At 31.1% G+C, this 17,429-nt stretch overlaps 1 protein-coding gene across 4 annotated transcripts; it reads left to right on the top strand.

The window, feature by feature from the left end:
- Positions 1 to 1,358: 1,358 nt before the first annotated feature.
- Rab6 (RAS oncogene family member Rab6) lies at positions 1,359 to 17,300 on the top strand. 4 transcript variants are annotated; one of them, XR_014180820.1, is made up of 7 exons: positions 1,359 to 1,594; positions 6,537 to 6,595; positions 6,857 to 7,016; positions 7,072 to 7,277; positions 7,334 to 7,400; positions 12,002 to 14,283; positions 14,335 to 17,300. XR_014180820.1 is itself a non-coding variant. In XM_081993509.1 (6 exons), the coding sequence occupies exons 1-6, from the start codon at positions 1,525 to 1,527 to the stop codon at positions 12,070 to 12,072; spliced, it is 633 nt and encodes a 210-aa protein (XP_081849635.1). In that variant the 5' UTR covers positions 1,359 to 1,524; the 3' UTR covers positions 12,073 to 17,300. The 4 variants fall into 4 exon arrangements, 2 of the variants coding, with proteins under 2 accessions (XP_081849635.1, XP_081849636.1); XR_014180821.1 differs by having other exon boundaries at positions 12,002 to 14,527; positions 14,581 to 17,300; XM_081993509.1 differs by having other exon boundaries at positions 12,002 to 17,300.
- Positions 17,301 to 17,429: the final 129 nt, after the last annotated feature.

Here is a 17,429-nt window from a genome sequence, read left to right as displayed (position 1 = left end):
ATTTGGCATTTAAAAAGTGTTTTGAATATCAAGAATTCTTATATTCATTGTGTGATTTATGTATAGATATAAAATATGAACTTATTATTATGCAAAACTATTTATGTATAATGTTTATATATGGCGTAATTATCGTTGAGTGTATTTTAGGTAAGGTTAAAGCTATAGTAAGTGAGTGAGCGGATGTGGAAGTGTGTAGCTATAGACGTATATATTATATACTAGTCTTTATAAAGTAAGCGAATTTTATCAATCAAGTTGTCAATTTTGATGTCCATTTTATAATTTTTACGCTTCTTTTAATTTATATAGGAAACTAATACTAAATTCGTAAATATAGAAATCTTATTTATTATTAATATTTTTAATAATAAAATGTCTAATTATGCTGTAAAATTGAGTATTATTTTATGTATCTTAGCCGAAATCGACGATTTATTTTTTCGTGTAGTTGATTGCAAGTTGTGAGTGAAAAATCAAAGAACGCTTCATTCCTGATCCAGATATGTATAGATATGGCTTTATACCCAATAAAGTCCAGCCAAAGCAAGTTTGTTTAGAACCCTTTGTCCTGGAAAGTACAACAAACTAGTGTGAAAACTGCTCAATCAAAGAAAATTTGGAAATCCTTGAAGACCTTTCTTTTAAAATGTAAATGTGCCAATGGAACTTCTAAAAGCTGTCCTGTTTCTTCAGAGTAAACCTTTGTTGCTCTCAAAATGCAGGCGGCCTCAAAATGTAACTCACATACCTATGTATGTAAGAGGCAATAAGTTTACTGAATGAGAAAGCATATTGTACTTAACACTGAGTATTGTGTTGGAGTAAAATCATTCCAGTTCAAAGCTTTCAACCACTGTTGGGTTCGAGCAGTGTCTTTTGGACACTTTTGGGCCTTTCACCAAATTGCTTTTACAATTTGGCAAACAACAAGTGGACGGCATATTGTAGAGCCAATAGAATTTAAGTTAAAAAACCAACAATAAATTATAGAACAATGAAGGAACAATAACAATAGTGATAACACAATAAAATGAACACAAACTACACTTTCACTAGAACAATAAACATATAAACAACAATATATAAGCAAACAAAAACTACTTTGGCAATTAATCCCAAGTCTTGACTTTAAAGCTTAAAAATTTAATCATGGAAAAACTCAATTTCCACAATATAAACAAATGCAAACTGTCAACCACTATTTCGGCCATATTGGAATTTTTGGCATGCACCTTCTTGGCTTTCTTGTACAGAGGGCGGTGAGTGAACTGACTTGATTAGTTCTAATTTGGGTAATGTCAAGTGTCACTAATGACGCTGACGTATGTCGCTGACAGAATTCTGACGCAAGTGACACGACAGAATATGTTGGCAGAATTTTGTATGGTTTTGAAGGTAGAATATAGAAGTAGGAGTTCAGGCTCCAGTCAGTGAGTTCTCTGTGTTTTGTGATAAAATTCTGTGGAAAATACGATCCCTGGATTGAAAAGGATACATTTTATATTAATAAAATAAATCACCATGTCAACGTCAGGCGATTTCGGCAATCCTCTGCGGAAATTTAAGTTAGTTTTTCTAGGAGAGCAAAGTGGTAAGTTTTCTGACATTTCTCTTGATGAGTTGTAAACTTTCAGTTCAGGCGTAGTCGAAATGATCAATAAATGATCTTTTACTATTATTATAATACATTTACTTTTTTGCTCTGTTGAACAACTCATATTCAGATTATATCTGATGTTGGGTTCATTAATAGACTCCAGGTTTATCACCTCCAGTCAAAACCTGCACATAATTTTTTGCATACGTTAAACAATTATTACTGAATGTTCATAACATAGTCAAGTCCACATAGACATTGATTTGTACAGCCAAATTTAAATAAACAAGGTCCTAGATTGATACTCCTCTACTTCTCATTTTCCAGTTCTTTTTTATTGCTATTAATGTCTAAAAAATCCATAAAAAACTTTTTGTGGTGCTGCATAGTGCACACTTCACTTTTCCACTCAAATAATTAATATTCTTTCCTATAAAACTTGTCTTGTAGTTAAGTTATAAATGTTTATGTTTACCTTTTTTACCTGTCAAAACCAGTAGAAAGAAGCCTTCCTTAGATCACAGATTAAACACAGTAGATAGATATTAATCTTACCCCCATTTGCACTGTAGTACTTTAAGCCTAGTTCGAAGGGTAAACCACTGAGTAAAATTTTGTACACTAATTCCTAATAATGCCCACTAATTCCTTGTAATTCCCAGTAATTCTCTCTTCGAAACTTTTTTTTTGTTAAAAAAAGAAAAAACAAGGAAATTTTCATGCAACAATTTCACCTGAAGTAGACAACTGCTGCTTATTTTAAATGGGACACCCTGTATATTTTCACATTTTTGGTTTCTAGGTCGAATTCTAGATATATTTTGTGTATTAATGTTACATACCTATTTGTATTTGTTTCTGAGATACTTGTATTTTCAGTCTCCAAAACAATTTTAATGTTTTGTTGAGTTAAAACAAGGTTTGTTTTAAAAATCTAAAAAAGAAAAAAAAGTGAGTGATTCTCTGTTCAAAATTAAGGTAAGTTAGTAACTGTGTTAGTTACCCTGTTGTTTGACACAAACCTAGCACAATGATTGTCAAAATAAAATCATTAAGGTCGATTTTTGCTTGCTCTAAATGGCCAACATAACGCAAAACCCATTAGGATAGTGGCCGTGTTTCAGGCAAATTTGACCCTTAGGAAAATTGTCTGTAAAAACAGTTTTTCGCGAAATTTATAAGTGTTACATCTTAGTAGACCTAGTAGGTCATGTAACCCTGTTTTCCTAAATTTTCAGGGTCAAATAAGCCCTTAACCAGTCAAAAAGTGCTTCTGATGCACCCTGTCACTAAACCATAGATAACACGAGAATTTGTAACTCTTTGTATAACTTTTCCATTGACGTATAAAAGTTGATTGCTTAGGGGTACCATTTGGCCGCTAGAGGGCGTAAACGTTGACCATTTTTTTTGGTATATTCTTTTGTTTAATTCTCAAACACCTTCTTAATTGCACTATCTTTGGTAGAGTGTTATAGGTCAATGGATAGCTAATGAAATGAGCTTTCTAAAAATATCCCTACTTAGGTTAATAGGTTGGACAGTTTGGCCGCTAGAGGGCGTCTAAGTTGACTAATTTTTTTATGACTTTTTGGTGCATTTTTTTGTTCAATCGTCAAGAACTATTTGCAACACTTTGTCTAAACTTTTATACGTCAATGTATAGCCAATTAAATGAGCTTTCTATTGACGTATAAGAGTTGATAGGTTAGTTGTACGGTTTCGTCGCTAGAGAGCGTCAAAATTTTTAGATGTAAAATTACAAAATTCATAATTTTTCTTTGTTTTCCAACTTTTATTTTATAATATGTTTTTTTTATAATATAATTTAGACCTTCTTAATTCTATTAATACTTTTCAAAACATTAGTTTAATGCCCAGTAATGCCTACTAATTCAGAATTCTTAGTAATGCTGCCAAGTAATGCCCACTAATTCTTACAGTTTGTACACCATAACACCCCAGCAGTTTACCCCTTGGCCTAGCTTAAGTTAAGTGTAGTTCAGACTGTGACTTTTCCATCTGTAATTGTCACAGTCTGAACCAAATTTTTTGACTTAAAACTTACAATTTTATGATTTTTGTTCAAAGAATGTAATTAAAACAAAGCTCAGTCCATGGAAAGTATATGAAGGGTGCACGGGAAAAACAAGCTAAGTCAATTTTTGACCAAATTGAGAAAACAGCTTCACCTGATAGACAATAGCGATGCTATACAGGGTCCAAACTTAGTCAGAAGAAAATCGAGCTACGTCGTCTAATAGAACATATTTTAGGATAGGCGTACACGGGAATGACCTACTTACCTTTCAATCTTTTTAGTAACTAATTAGTTTAATAATTTTTTATCAATAAAAAACAAACAAGTTTTCAACTAATTATTTTTTGACATACATTTTAATTTATGAATTACCTTGTTTGCTACTTAAGCTTGATGAATTTAATATTTATAATATAAATCTGGTGAAAAACAGGCTAAGTCAAGACCTATTTTTGTATCTTCTTCAACAAAAACCTTGTAATTATTATATTAAATAAAAAGGCATGCTGCTTTATATATAAAAAAAATATTTATGTTTCTAATGCCTATAGGTGACCAGTTAACAACGATTTTAGAGATAAAACTGCTGTACTCAAAAACTTCAAAATTTGACTTAGCTTGTTTTTCCCGTGCACCCTTCATATATTAATACATATGAAAGGACAATGCATCATTTTCTACAAAACCAATATGGTTTTGGGTCAGCAAGTTGATGCAAAACGCAAGACTTCAAAAAAGATTACAATAATAAATAAAAAACACATTTAAACACGAAATATTTTTCTTTATGTTTACTTATTTGTTTTTTTGTAAATTGTAATTTTTTTAAAATTTTGTTTTAGTTTCAAATTGAGGGGTAAACTGCTGAGTTAAATTTTGTACACTAATTCGTAATATGTCAATAATGGCCAATAATTCCTAATAATTTTCAATAACACCTAACAGTACATCAGTACTCACTAATTTTCTAAATTACCACAACTGAAGTCTAAAAAACCTTTTTTAATTTAAAAAAGGGAAATATGCTTGCATTTCATAATTTAAAAGTATTTTAAATATTGTTTTGCTGCTCATTTTAAATGGCATACACTGAAGTTTTTTTGCATTTTCGGATTGTACATCAAATTCTAGACATATTTTATGCAGATACCTATAATATCATATATCTGTATCCTTCATCACATCAAAAATGATGATACAGAGTGGTCAAAAGTTGGTCTCAAAAAACCAGTTCTAAATGGAACAGAAAATGTAGTTCTTCAAATGGATTGTTGTTGGAATTTTATCTGATTCTTCCTTCAAAATTAAGGCAAGTTTGTATTAGGTCACATATTTAAAAAATGTATACTTCAAATAGATACATTGAACCAGGTGGTCAAAAGAGTGATTCAAGGGCTTTAAATTGTGTGTATTGTCACTCCTTGTAAATAACTTATTTATTTGCAACACTTTTGTATACCTAGACTTTTATATGTCAATGGATAGCCAATAAAATCGGCTTTCCAAAAATATGGTCTCTTGTATTGATAGGTTATTCCCTTTGGCCGCCAGAAGGCTCTAAAGTTGACTGAATGCTTTCCATGACTGTCAACACTCTTAATTTCTTTGAGGGATCTTTGATGAACTTTCTAAACAAAAAGTATCCCAACCGGGGTTGATAGATAGTTTTGGCCGTTAGAGGGCGTCATCACTTTTTTGGTGCATCCTTTCATGCACTCTTGAATAACTAGATTATTTGCACCATAGGTAATATGCTACTATAAGCTTAGACACTTCTATTTTGGAGCTCATTGAAATACTTTTGATTTGAAGTTTAAAACGTAAAACAAAACTTCTGAAACGTTGGCAAGGATGAGAACACACCACATTTTGTAGGTGATTTCAACAATACATCCCCATGTTTGTCGTTAATTGTTCATGATGTTTCTGTAAAAAGCTTTTTCAGGTACATAATTGCAGGCTTTTAAACTGAACAGTGTGTTCAGTAAGATTTTATCATTTTTTAAAATATAAATTTAAATCTTTAAAGCTAACTTAAGCTGATTAGCACTAAAATAGTCCAAAATTATCTGTTTTATTTTATTGCCTTATAAAAATAATTCCTGTAATTTTTATGTTGTATGATAAAATATAAGATAATTTTGAATTATTTCTGTAAATTCAAAGAAATTTTTCTGACTCACTGGATTTGCCTGTAATTTTAAGCTCACAACTTAAAAGTAATTACAAAGATTAGCACCAAATGTTATGATAATATTTGTGTTGTCTAAATAAATTTGTATCTAATCTAACACTTCATACTCTGTTACAAGTTACAACCAGGATAGCGTAGGCCTGAAAAAATTGCATTCATTTTATTTCAACATTCTTATTTGGAAAGAATTTCTGATCATTCTTATGTACGTTATTGTTGACTTCTTCATGGATGTTTCTGACCTTAATTATTTGAAGGACATTCCGTATATTAGGCCAATTTACGGAGACAATCTAACCAAACGATTTCCAACAGAAAGTCAAAGAATTGTCGGATTTCATTGGTTGAATGCTCTCGTGACTATGACATATCATTATATCTAGCCAATGATCGTATTGACGACATCTTTGCATCTTTTTCTTCTATCTAAAATTACTAAAAAACAATAGAAAACGTTTTTAGATTATTTATAATATAAAAAACTACCATGTAACAAGATGATATTTTCTATTTAGTACAATTATGTATAGCAAGTGTTGTTACATGAAGAGACTCTGATATTGTACCCAAAATAAACAAATTAATTTGTTACAACCTATAAATAAATATCTTTTTATTGATTAAGTGTACTGTACTGCATAGTATTTAGTCCACTAATTTATGAAAAATATTCCTAATTAATGGTTTTGTTTGTTTTTCAGTTGGGAAGACCTCCCTCATTACCCGATTTATGTACGATAGTTTTGATAATACTTACCAGGTAAGACTTAAACACCATGTTATGTAGTATTTAAATGTGAACGTTATACCAAAAATTCTATTCTGACGACGAACATAAACAACCTTAGACGGGTATTTATACTGTTCCTGGTGTTCTACAACAAATGCCAAATCCACTTTTGACACCTTACCATTTAAAGAGAAGATTTTTTCTTCATCTCTTTAAGAGATACTTGCTCTTTTAATGATAAACTAACAAATCATTCATATTGCTGACTAAATATATATTATCATTGAATAGGCGACCATAGGAATCGACTTCCTATCGAAAACAATGTATTTAGAAGATAGAACTGTAAGACTGCAATTATGGGATACTGCAGGACAGGAACGATTTAGATCCCTGATCCCTTCTTATATACGAGATTCAACAGTTGCTGTTGTAGTATATGACATTACAAGTGAGTTTCTACTGAAATCTTGTTAGAATTATCAATAACATACGTTTTCTTTAAGACGCTAATTCGTTTCACCAAACGTCAAAGTGGATTGATGATGTAAGGACGGAGAGAGGTAGCGATGTTATAATAATGCTAGTAGGCAACAAAACTGATCTTTCGGATAAGAGACAAGTTAGTACAGAGGAAGGGGAGCGTAAGGCAAAAGAATTGAATGTTATGTTTATTGAAACTAGTGCCAAAGCAGGATACAATGTAAAACAAGTTAGTACAAGCATTATTTTGTTTGTACAGCATTTTGCAATTGAGTCTTCTTTCAGTTGTTTAGGCGCGTGGCTGCTGCCCTGCCAGGAATGGATTCAACGGAAAATAAACCCCCAGAAGACAGTATCCTTTTTAATGTTTCTGTGCATGAGTTAAACTGGCTTTGTTCAATTGCAAGCACATTGTTTATTTTTCTTTTATTTTCCTTAATGAGTTCTTTCAGTGCAAGAAGTTGTCCTGAAGGACACCCCCAATGAAGTGAAAGATCCTGATGGAGGTTGTGCATGCTGATTTAAATTGTAGATTTAAATTACCTTCACGCTTTGGTTGTTTGTCAATAGACTGTAGATAAACTGACAAAGAAAATCATAAATCAATTTACAAGTGTCATTTCAAGAAAAAAAAATAAACATATTGTTCTATCTTTTGCTAATTGGAAACCGCAACTGTGATTATGATTACCATGAAAGACAGTTTGTGACCATCTTAATAGTATTGCTGATCAGCAATACAGCTGTTCATTTTGTATATGTTTGTGTAAAAATGTGTTTTTATAGCAATTTGTTGCCGTACTATTTAGATTTATTAGTTGAGATTATATAGTTTTGTTACAGCATTTCAAACTGTCATGGCTGAACATTATTTTGATGGGATATGTCATTTGCATGAAAATGGACCAACCTGTGACATTGATTGTCTATATTAACATTGCTATTAATTTAAAAAAAAGTAGTTCACTAAATGGTAAATCAATGACATAAGAAAGCAGCTTAATATAAACATATTGTTGTGATACAAGGTGACAAAGTTGAGTGAAACTTCAGAAAATGTTTGAAACATCTTTAATATTTTTTAATAAAACACCCTGTCTATCACTAACAAGACAGTGATAATTAGCTGTAATGGCCAATTACCTTCCATAAATAACCCTGAATCAATTTTATTCAAATATTTTAAGCCATGAAACGTTTTCAACGTTTTGACTGTCAAAAAGCCAGTATAGTTCAAACACGTTTATTTGAAGATTTATTTGTGTTCTACTATTTTGTGTAATTGCCCATTTACTTTATTAAAAAGGCTGCTAGTTGGGAATTTAATGCTCTTTTCACGGTTTTCACAGTCGTTGCTCCATAGCTTGGAAGAATAATTTAATTAAATTGATCCATGCAGGGTGTTCCATTTGTGACTCTGCAATTTTCTTTTCTCACTAATAATTAAAAATAATTTTAGAACATTCAATTAAATTGTTGCAATGAACATACAGGGTCTCTCATGGTCAATTACTAGATAGATATTACGATAAAGTTGAAGTTAGTAAATGTCAGATTTTGACGTGAGTACAGCATTGATTTCCTGTATTTTAATAGGAAGGAAATTCATTAGCAATTAGCTAATGAAACAAATCACTGCAGTCAATAAATGTATTCAAGGAATTGTTTGCCTAACTAATTAATCCATTTGCAAATTGCAAATTAATAAAATGACGATGTAAAAATTAATATAAACAACAATTCCTCTATACTTCTGAATTTGATGAAAAATTTAGAGATACAGGGTGATTGTTTATATTTTACTTAATTTTGCTAATGATAAAAATCATTGCAGTCAATATTCAAAAATATGTTTGTCTAACTAATTGATCAATTTCACAAGGAATAAAATGACTTGATGTAAAAATGAATACAAACAATCACCCTGTACTTCTAAAATTGATGAAAAATTGAGAGGTACAAGGTGATTATTTATATATTATTTAATAGTTAATTTTGATCTGACAGCATAGTTTAAATTAGCAAGATGAAATATTTTTCCTGAATCGCCAGATACTGATGTCAAAATTGACATATGTCAATCAATTGTCAAAGTTTTGACACATGTTTTGATTACTTTAAATGGAACAGGATGTATTTTTTTTGCACAATCTGAAGAAATCTTTTTTTTTCTGATTTCAAATATGTATACAGTCTGTCCCAAATTTGATGCTCACCATTGGGATCTCAGTTATTATTGAAGGTAAAAAAATGTTTAAATTAGAAAAGTTTTAAAGAATTACATGGCTAATTCAAATCTCTTTTGAAAAATAATTCAACATTTTTTATTTAAGAGATATTTGAACAAAACTGAAAAATGATGATTTTTTCTTTGGACATTATTGTGCAAACCGTTTAGTGGACAGCTGTCAAACTTTGACATTATTAGCGCACTTTGTTCTGATTTGGGTAGCCAGGAAAATGATCTATCATTTTCTGTTTTTGAGGTTAGGATACTAACTTTTTTTTCATCTGGTAGCCATACCGAATTTTGTGCTATTTGATAGCCCAAAAAATTACCATTTTATTGACACAATAAAGAAAATTACATTTTAATGAAACATAAACAATATTTAATAAATATGGCATAATTTCAAGACAAAGATAATAGTTTATACAAACTGTTCGAAATTTCGGCCATTTTGATTGATACATTTTTGACATATTTTCATGACGGCTCGACAAACTTTAAAGTATTTCTATTGATAGAATTAAGAACATTTTGATTTCTCGCTTCTAATTCTTCAATTGTTTCAGGAGGATAAAATTCGTAAACTTAATTTTTAGTGGCTCCCCACAAATAAAAATCCAGAGGGGTAATATCTGGCGAACGGGCTGGCCACAATACATAGACAGAACATTTTTGAGACAACCAAATTATTCTTCAGAACAAAGTGTCCTAACCTAATCATAACCAGTGTTTTCGAAATATCTTGAAAACAAAAAATAATAGAATATTTTTCAAAAAATATTTGAATTAGCCATAAAATTCTTTAAAACTTTTCTAATTTAAACATTTTTGTTACTTCAATAATAACTGAGATTCTAATGGTGAGCATCGAATTTGGGATAGACTGTATATACTTTATTGAGTTTAATAATAATGGTATTTATTTAGCATGTAGCTATAAAAATAAACAATATGACAAATCATGCAAATATAAAAATATTAAAATTAATGTAAAATTAAAATAAATAAAATGGACAAATATAGATCTCTTTAAAAACAAGTAACGAATTAAAAGTAAAAACATTATACAAAAACAAGCTAAAGCTCTTAAATTACAACATGTTGTCTTAGGGCTCTTTTAAAATTGTTCAAATTATCACAGTTTTTTTATTACATTGGGCAACATATTAAAATCTTGAAGGCCTTTGTACAATACTGAATTGAACATGTGTTGTTCTACAATTTCCACTCAAAACAAATACAGAACAGTTTCTCGTGCTGTAACTGTGGACTTCGTTAAAAGACTTGATCCGTTTGCATATATAGGTTGGTAACAGTCCATTTTTTAATTAAACACAAACACGTGAACGGCAAACACAATCATTTTCTGGACAGGTAACATGCTTAAAATCGTGGACATTGTTACGATGGGAGTATACCGGTTGCATCGCAATATGCACCTCATTGCTCGATTTTGCACAGTCTGGATCTGATCTATCTTAAAACCAGGTAGACCGTACAAAAGAGCAGAACAAAACTTGAGATGAGGGGCCGCAATACAGTTATACAATTTTCGAGTTATATTTATGTTGAGTATCTTTTGAAAATATAGCGTTTTTTAACAAGAAAAATGATTGACATACATCAATTTTGACATCAAATTCAGGTGATACTGCAACATTGCTAATTTAAAGTCAGATCAAATTAAAGTTAACAGATTTAGCTATTGAATACTACTCTCAGTCGATAAATCAATATTTCACAGGTTTGTCTGTTTTTCGTTTATTTTAAATTTAATTCTCCGATTGTAAAGTTAAGAAATCTACAAATAAACCACGGAACTGCTTAAACACAGCTTGGACCGCTAAATCAAATCAACTTAAGCAAAGGTCAGCAGTTATATAATAATGTTTAGCTGCTATTGATGATCTAGCTTAGTAGGTAGCTGATCGAAGCATATTTTGTGCAATAATTTATTTTGCACGAACATTTAGTCAGTATTCTTTGACTCGATATTCAATATAATATGTGTAATCAGCTTTGCAGGAATTTTTGCATCATTCAGTAGAATACGTGAACTAACACCCCATTTTGCATTAATCTATTCCAGTAAACTGCTCAAAATCGCATGTTTTATTAAAGTATTGTAATTCTGTAAAATGCATTTAATTTATTATTTACTATTATATAGAATTGAAGAATTTTGTTACTTAAATGGTAGTTTAAATTATTAACTTTGGGTAAACTACTCTCCAATTTAGTTATTTACATTTAAAAAAACTGCCAGGTTTATCTGATTGATGTGCACTGTAGTTTATCAATCCATCATGAAAAACTAAACTATATGAAGTGCTCTTATTTATTAAATTTTACTAAGATTGTTTGTACTTTGCATACTAAGTAATTTCAAATGTGCTGGAACTAATTTATACCGCAAACCGCCCAAGTTTATATAAATATATATTTCTGAGATGCAGTTTTTAATTACGTGTAATAAAGAAACATTATCCGTGATGGTTATTAACCACCGCAGGAAAATTGTATAGCTTTTTTAGTTAAGGTTTTGTAAAATAACTTGTAACGTATTTTAATGAAATACATTTTAATACAGAAACCTAAATAGCGACTTTTTGTTGATTGCTGTGCTTTCCCGGTGCTTTTTAGTTTCAAATGCATGTTCATATTTTATATAAATGCGAATATTTAATAACAAAACTAACATTTTCCTTAATGAGTGGTTTTAGCTGTCGACCTTCAAACTCAGCCTCAGTTGCAGAACGACCAGCAAGATTCGGATGGAGGCTGCATGTGCTAAACTCCATCAATAAGCGCCTAGATTACGAATTGTCTGTAATAATAATAATTAATTTGAAAATGTTACTTTCTGGCTGTTGTAGAATTCATGTTCGAAAACTCAACCCGTTTAAGCTGGGCTGTTACTCCGGGATCAGCTATCAAAACGGACTTTAATACTGAGTGATTCTAAATCCAGTGATCTAGGAGCGTATTTTTGAGATCAAAGTTTTTTTATCTGAATATTTCACAACAATTTCACATCCATGTCACGTGATAAGAATATGAAAATTTAGCATTGGGAACGTAACGTACCTGTTAGAGTCTGTTAGACTCATAATCATTTTCTCTATCATGATAATAATGTGATGTGGATTATTACATCTATATTCATCTATACATTTTTAGGAACTTTATTTTTCAGACATAAGATGGATGAAATGTAAGCTTGTTCCACAAAACAAAACTCATTTCAATATCAAATTAAATTTAATTTGTTTAATCAATTTTAAATAATCTTCCTGTATCAAAAACATTTTTAGGACCATGCCCAAGAATTTGCATAAATAAAAAAACATAGATTTAAATAGAAATAGTCACGTGACTTTCAGATATTCCTTTCATTCGTAAAAATGAAAATGACTTTAAATATGGTCACCTGACCTACTAAAGTCGTAAAAGTGATCACGTGACCTTCAGAGCAACATTTTTGACTTTAAATATGGTCACGTGATTGCAAACAAGCTATTTTAACCTTAAGGAGAAAAAAACAATTGAATACAGGGTGATTCACTAAACTTTCTTTCTAAAATATTTTGTTCTTTGCTGTGTTGCCAGATCAGTGGGAATGAACCTCAACTTTTGATTTTCAAATGGAACACCCTGATGTTTCTAATCTCATTTTTGAATTCCTCGCATGAAGGCTAGTAATCAATGTTAATACTTTCCTATACATATCTTGCACCGTTTCTTTGTGGTAAACATGATTCGAACACTTTTATCACATTTTTAGAAACTTTATTTTTCAGACATAAGATGGATGAAATCTAAAGCTTGTTCCACAAAACATAAAACTCATTTCAATATCAAATTAAATTGAATTTGTTTAATCAATTTCAAATAATCTGAATGTATCAAAAACATTTTTAGGACCACGCGTAAGTTCAGAATTTGCATAAATAAAATAATATAAATTTAAATAGAAAGTCACGTGACTTTCAGATATTCCTTTCATTCGTAAAAATGGTCATTTGACTTTAAATATGGTCACCTGACCTACTAAAATAAAAAAAACCTTGTAAGTTGTAAAACTGGTCACTAGACCATCTTAGCAACATTTTTTACTTTAAATATGATCACGTGATTGCAAACAAGCTATTCGAACCTTAAGGAGAAAAAAACAATTAAATACAGGGTGATTCACTAAACTTTCTTTCTAAAATATTTTGTTCTTTGCTGTGTTGCCAGATCAGTCGGAATGAACCTCAACTTTTGATTTTCAAATGGAACACCCTGATGTTTCTAATCTCATTTTGGAATTCCTCGCATGAAGGCTAGTAATTAATGTTAATTCTTTCCTATACATATCTTGCACCGTTTCTTAGATACCTATTTCATAAAATTAGTCAGCTTGTCAGCAAAACGGTTGTCAATACCTACAGGGTGGTCAGTATTTACCTTTTAGTCGGACAGATAGAAAAACTGCCAGAAGTCCGTTTTTTTTAAATGGAGACATCTGTGTTTTATGGTTTGTAACAAAAGAATAAGACATTTAGGACAAATTTATGCATACATTTCCTATACCTAACTTCAACCGTTTTTGTATTATTAACAGTTTTTCCTTAAAGTGCGCGTACAAAATCGTAATCCATACTAATCTGAATACGGACACCTGCTTGTGCTTAATGACTAATTGTCGTTTCTATAACCACTAACGTAATTACTAATATAATTACTAAAATGTTTGATGATGAACTACAGATACTATAGAACACAGTGAAAGAGTTGTACGATTTGGCCAAAACAGAAGGAGTCCCTATAGACAATAGCTTTCCATCACTAGCTGGGACAATATTGTGTCTCCGGAGATTATATTTTAGGGTGTCCAAACCTGGTGAAGAGTTCAAGTTGATCGAGGATGATATTCTTACAGATGAGAACACTGACTTTGTTTTCAAGAAACTTGATGAGATGCTGCAAATTTTAATTGAAAATCAAACGAACTTGCTACAAGGTACTAATTATTCTTACATCTAAAGTATGGAAATTGAAAATTTACCTCCAGAAGCTGAAGAGTTATTCAGACAAAGCGAAGAAATCTTCCAGACTATCGTAAAGTTCAACAGAATCATCGAGTGGTATAACTATTTAAAAAAGAAGACTAATTGATGTAGAATACGATTTGATTGAACATGAGCTGAGTTCAGTGGACGATTTGCTGCAACAAGTTACTGAAAGTCTCACTTTGGACACAAACAGTAAAATACTACTTAGTTTTGTGTTTGCAAATCACTTTAAACTGAATTTTTAGATCCGGAAATTATCCTGCAAATCTTTGATACGGTAAAGCAATTAACGGATCGGGTCAAGAAAGTAAAGCGAACGTGGCGAATCTGGTAGCAGGTTATTTATTATTATCATTAATTTTTACTAAACTAAACTTGGTACAAGCAGTTGTGCGTATTCAGATTACCCACATAGCAAAATTGTATGCCTGGCAGTTACTTTCAGACAGGGGTATATTCTCAAATATATGCCAGATATGTGCCCAGTATATGAAAGTATATTCCCAATACGTGCCTGGCATATTACTTACTTACCCTTTAGTTCATGTACCAGGCATGTTTCTCAGGATGAATCTAAAAATAACATTGATGTAGGCGGAAATTTACGAAACTGTTTTCAATTTATAACAAACTATACTATAGAGACCAGTTTTCACTTCTCAGACATACCCCTGGCATATACTTATTGGAATATTTAAAAAGTTAAATTTGTACAGCAGCCGGGTATATGCCAAGCATATTCTCAAATTCATATGCGGCTAGTCATATGCCTGGCATGTGTTTTTCACATGAATATACTTTATTTGTTATGTGGGTAGATTTTATGCGTACTAAACTTTTATTACAAACCATAATTCATTGGTGGATATCCATTTAAAAAAACGAACTTTTTGCAGTTTTTCTATCTGTCCGCCTTAAGGTAAATATTGACCACCCTGTTGTTTTTTTTGATTTTCAGTCCCTGTGCCTTTCAACTATGTGGTATTGTCTAACTGATGGCAAAAGGTCACATCAACAAACCATTCAGCAAAATTTAATTATTGTTTTGCTGACAAATCCATATAGGGAAGTATTAAAATAATTACTAGCCTTCTTGCAAAGAATTCAAAAATGTGATTAGAAACAGGGTGTTCCATTTGAAAATCAAAAGTTGGTGTTCTTTCCGACTGATTTGGCAACACCGCAAAGTTCAAAATATGTTAGAAAAAGAGTGTAGACATGGTTTAGACCCAACCTAGACTACACTCCAAATTTCAACGAAAAATATTGAGCCGTTCTCTAGATACTATAGTCTATCCGGCAAACCTACGGAGTAATAAAATTCGATGGGCGGCAACTTTGGTCGGTCCGCATTACACTGTAAAACAGGTATGTAAAAGTGAATCGAGACATGAGACCCGAGAAGTCCTTATATTAGAGAGAGAAGAAGATATTATATTGTAAAACGGACCGGATATAGACCAATACTAATGGACGGGGCGGGTCAACCCCTCCTAATTTTCGCTTTTATTACTCCGTAGGTTCGCCGGATAGACTATAACACCCTGTATTTCCTGAAAGACGCATTTCCGGGATATAGTTTATAGAGCAAACTGGGATTATTTTTGTACGTAGAATACGTGGTTAAAATTTGTGTATTAAAACCTGAATCACCCTGTATATACCGTAGTACTATTAAGCTGTAGCAAAACTATCTTAAAACTAGTACAATCAGTTGAAATTCGCAGTAATAAATGTTTTTTAGAGCTTCGTGAGCAGGATTTTTGACAGATGTGACGTAAAACTGTTTTCTTTCCAGCTATTTACATTTGTCAAAATGCTGCAAACTGTCAAATATCTAAATCATTTTACGTAAATTTTATATGTTTATGAGTTGAATTTTGCAAAATAAAAAATCCAAAGACAAAATAGTGTTCGTCAGCAAATCCATATTGAGTAAACGTAATGAGAACATTAAGTGGACACTTGAAGAAAGGTGAAGTAAACCAAAAAAACCTTAAAAAAAAACTGGAGAATTTTAGTAAAATACGACAACTTTTTTAAAACGGTTTTGGGAAAGTTAAAATCATTTAACTATTGGCAACACTGTCTATATCTATATTCAACAGTTTTCGAGATAATGACGTAGGAAACATTTTGGAGCATATTCAGAACAATTTTTTTGTGTGATATTTTTACATTTTCAAAGTGTCCTAGCTCCTATAAACAGGAGTTAAGATAGGAACATGAAAACCGTTTTGCTCTATCTCAATCTGTTTAAGTTTAGGAGCTTCACACTTCTTCATGTAAAAATGTGATTTTTTAAACGTCAATGTCTCAAAAACAGTTGAATATACAGGGTGTCCTAGATTTAATGTTACAACCATTATTTTGACCATCCCTGATGTAGATTTCTAACTGTTACGTTTATCCAAGTTTCTTATTTTTGTAGGGCAAAGTTTTTGAAATTGAGAAGTTTTAGAGATGATTTCATGAGACGCTTATATCAAACATTATCCTCAAATGTTGTGCATTTCACATATTGTTATATAACATCAGGTCACACACAAAAACAACTATATTTATAGGACAACTATGATCTTAAAAATACCTCATTTTACTCAATTTTGAATCACTTGGTAAACCTATCTATAAAAAAATTAATAAATTCATTATTTCAGTTCCTTAATATTAGTACAGCATAAACATTTTTATTAGAAATACTAATAAGTGTGACTGATATTCTAAAAAAATGCAAACACGCACTAAAAGGCAATGACTACACATTTTACTACATAATTACGTGTACGTACGTGTCTAATCAAATACTTTTAATTTTGTTGCAATTAATTTTTGTACGTCACGCAGTACGCTTGTTGTATATACCATTTTAGATAATGTCAGTAAGTTTGTAGTTGTTTAACCCAATTGAATATTTATAATTAAATTAATTTCAAACACCATAATAAAGTTTTTGAAGCCTGAACTGATTTTTATAACTCTATTTTGTTTTAATTGACTAGTTAAGTCGCTTTTGGGGGTCTTTTGACGTTATTAAGTTAGAGCAACAATTCGAGAAGAATGTTCGGAACTGTAGCAAGAATAAGCACGATTA

Source organism: Ips typographus, linkage group LG16 (assembly GCF_016097725.1).
Source record: "Ips typographus isolate SLU linkage group LG16, UJ_Ityp_2.0, whole genome shotgun sequence".
Taxonomy (NCBI): domain Eukaryota; kingdom Metazoa; phylum Arthropoda; class Insecta; order Coleoptera; family Curculionidae; genus Ips; species Ips typographus.
The sequence above is the reverse complement of the archived record's forward strand: the minus strand, read 5'-3'. Positions and strand labels throughout refer to the sequence as shown.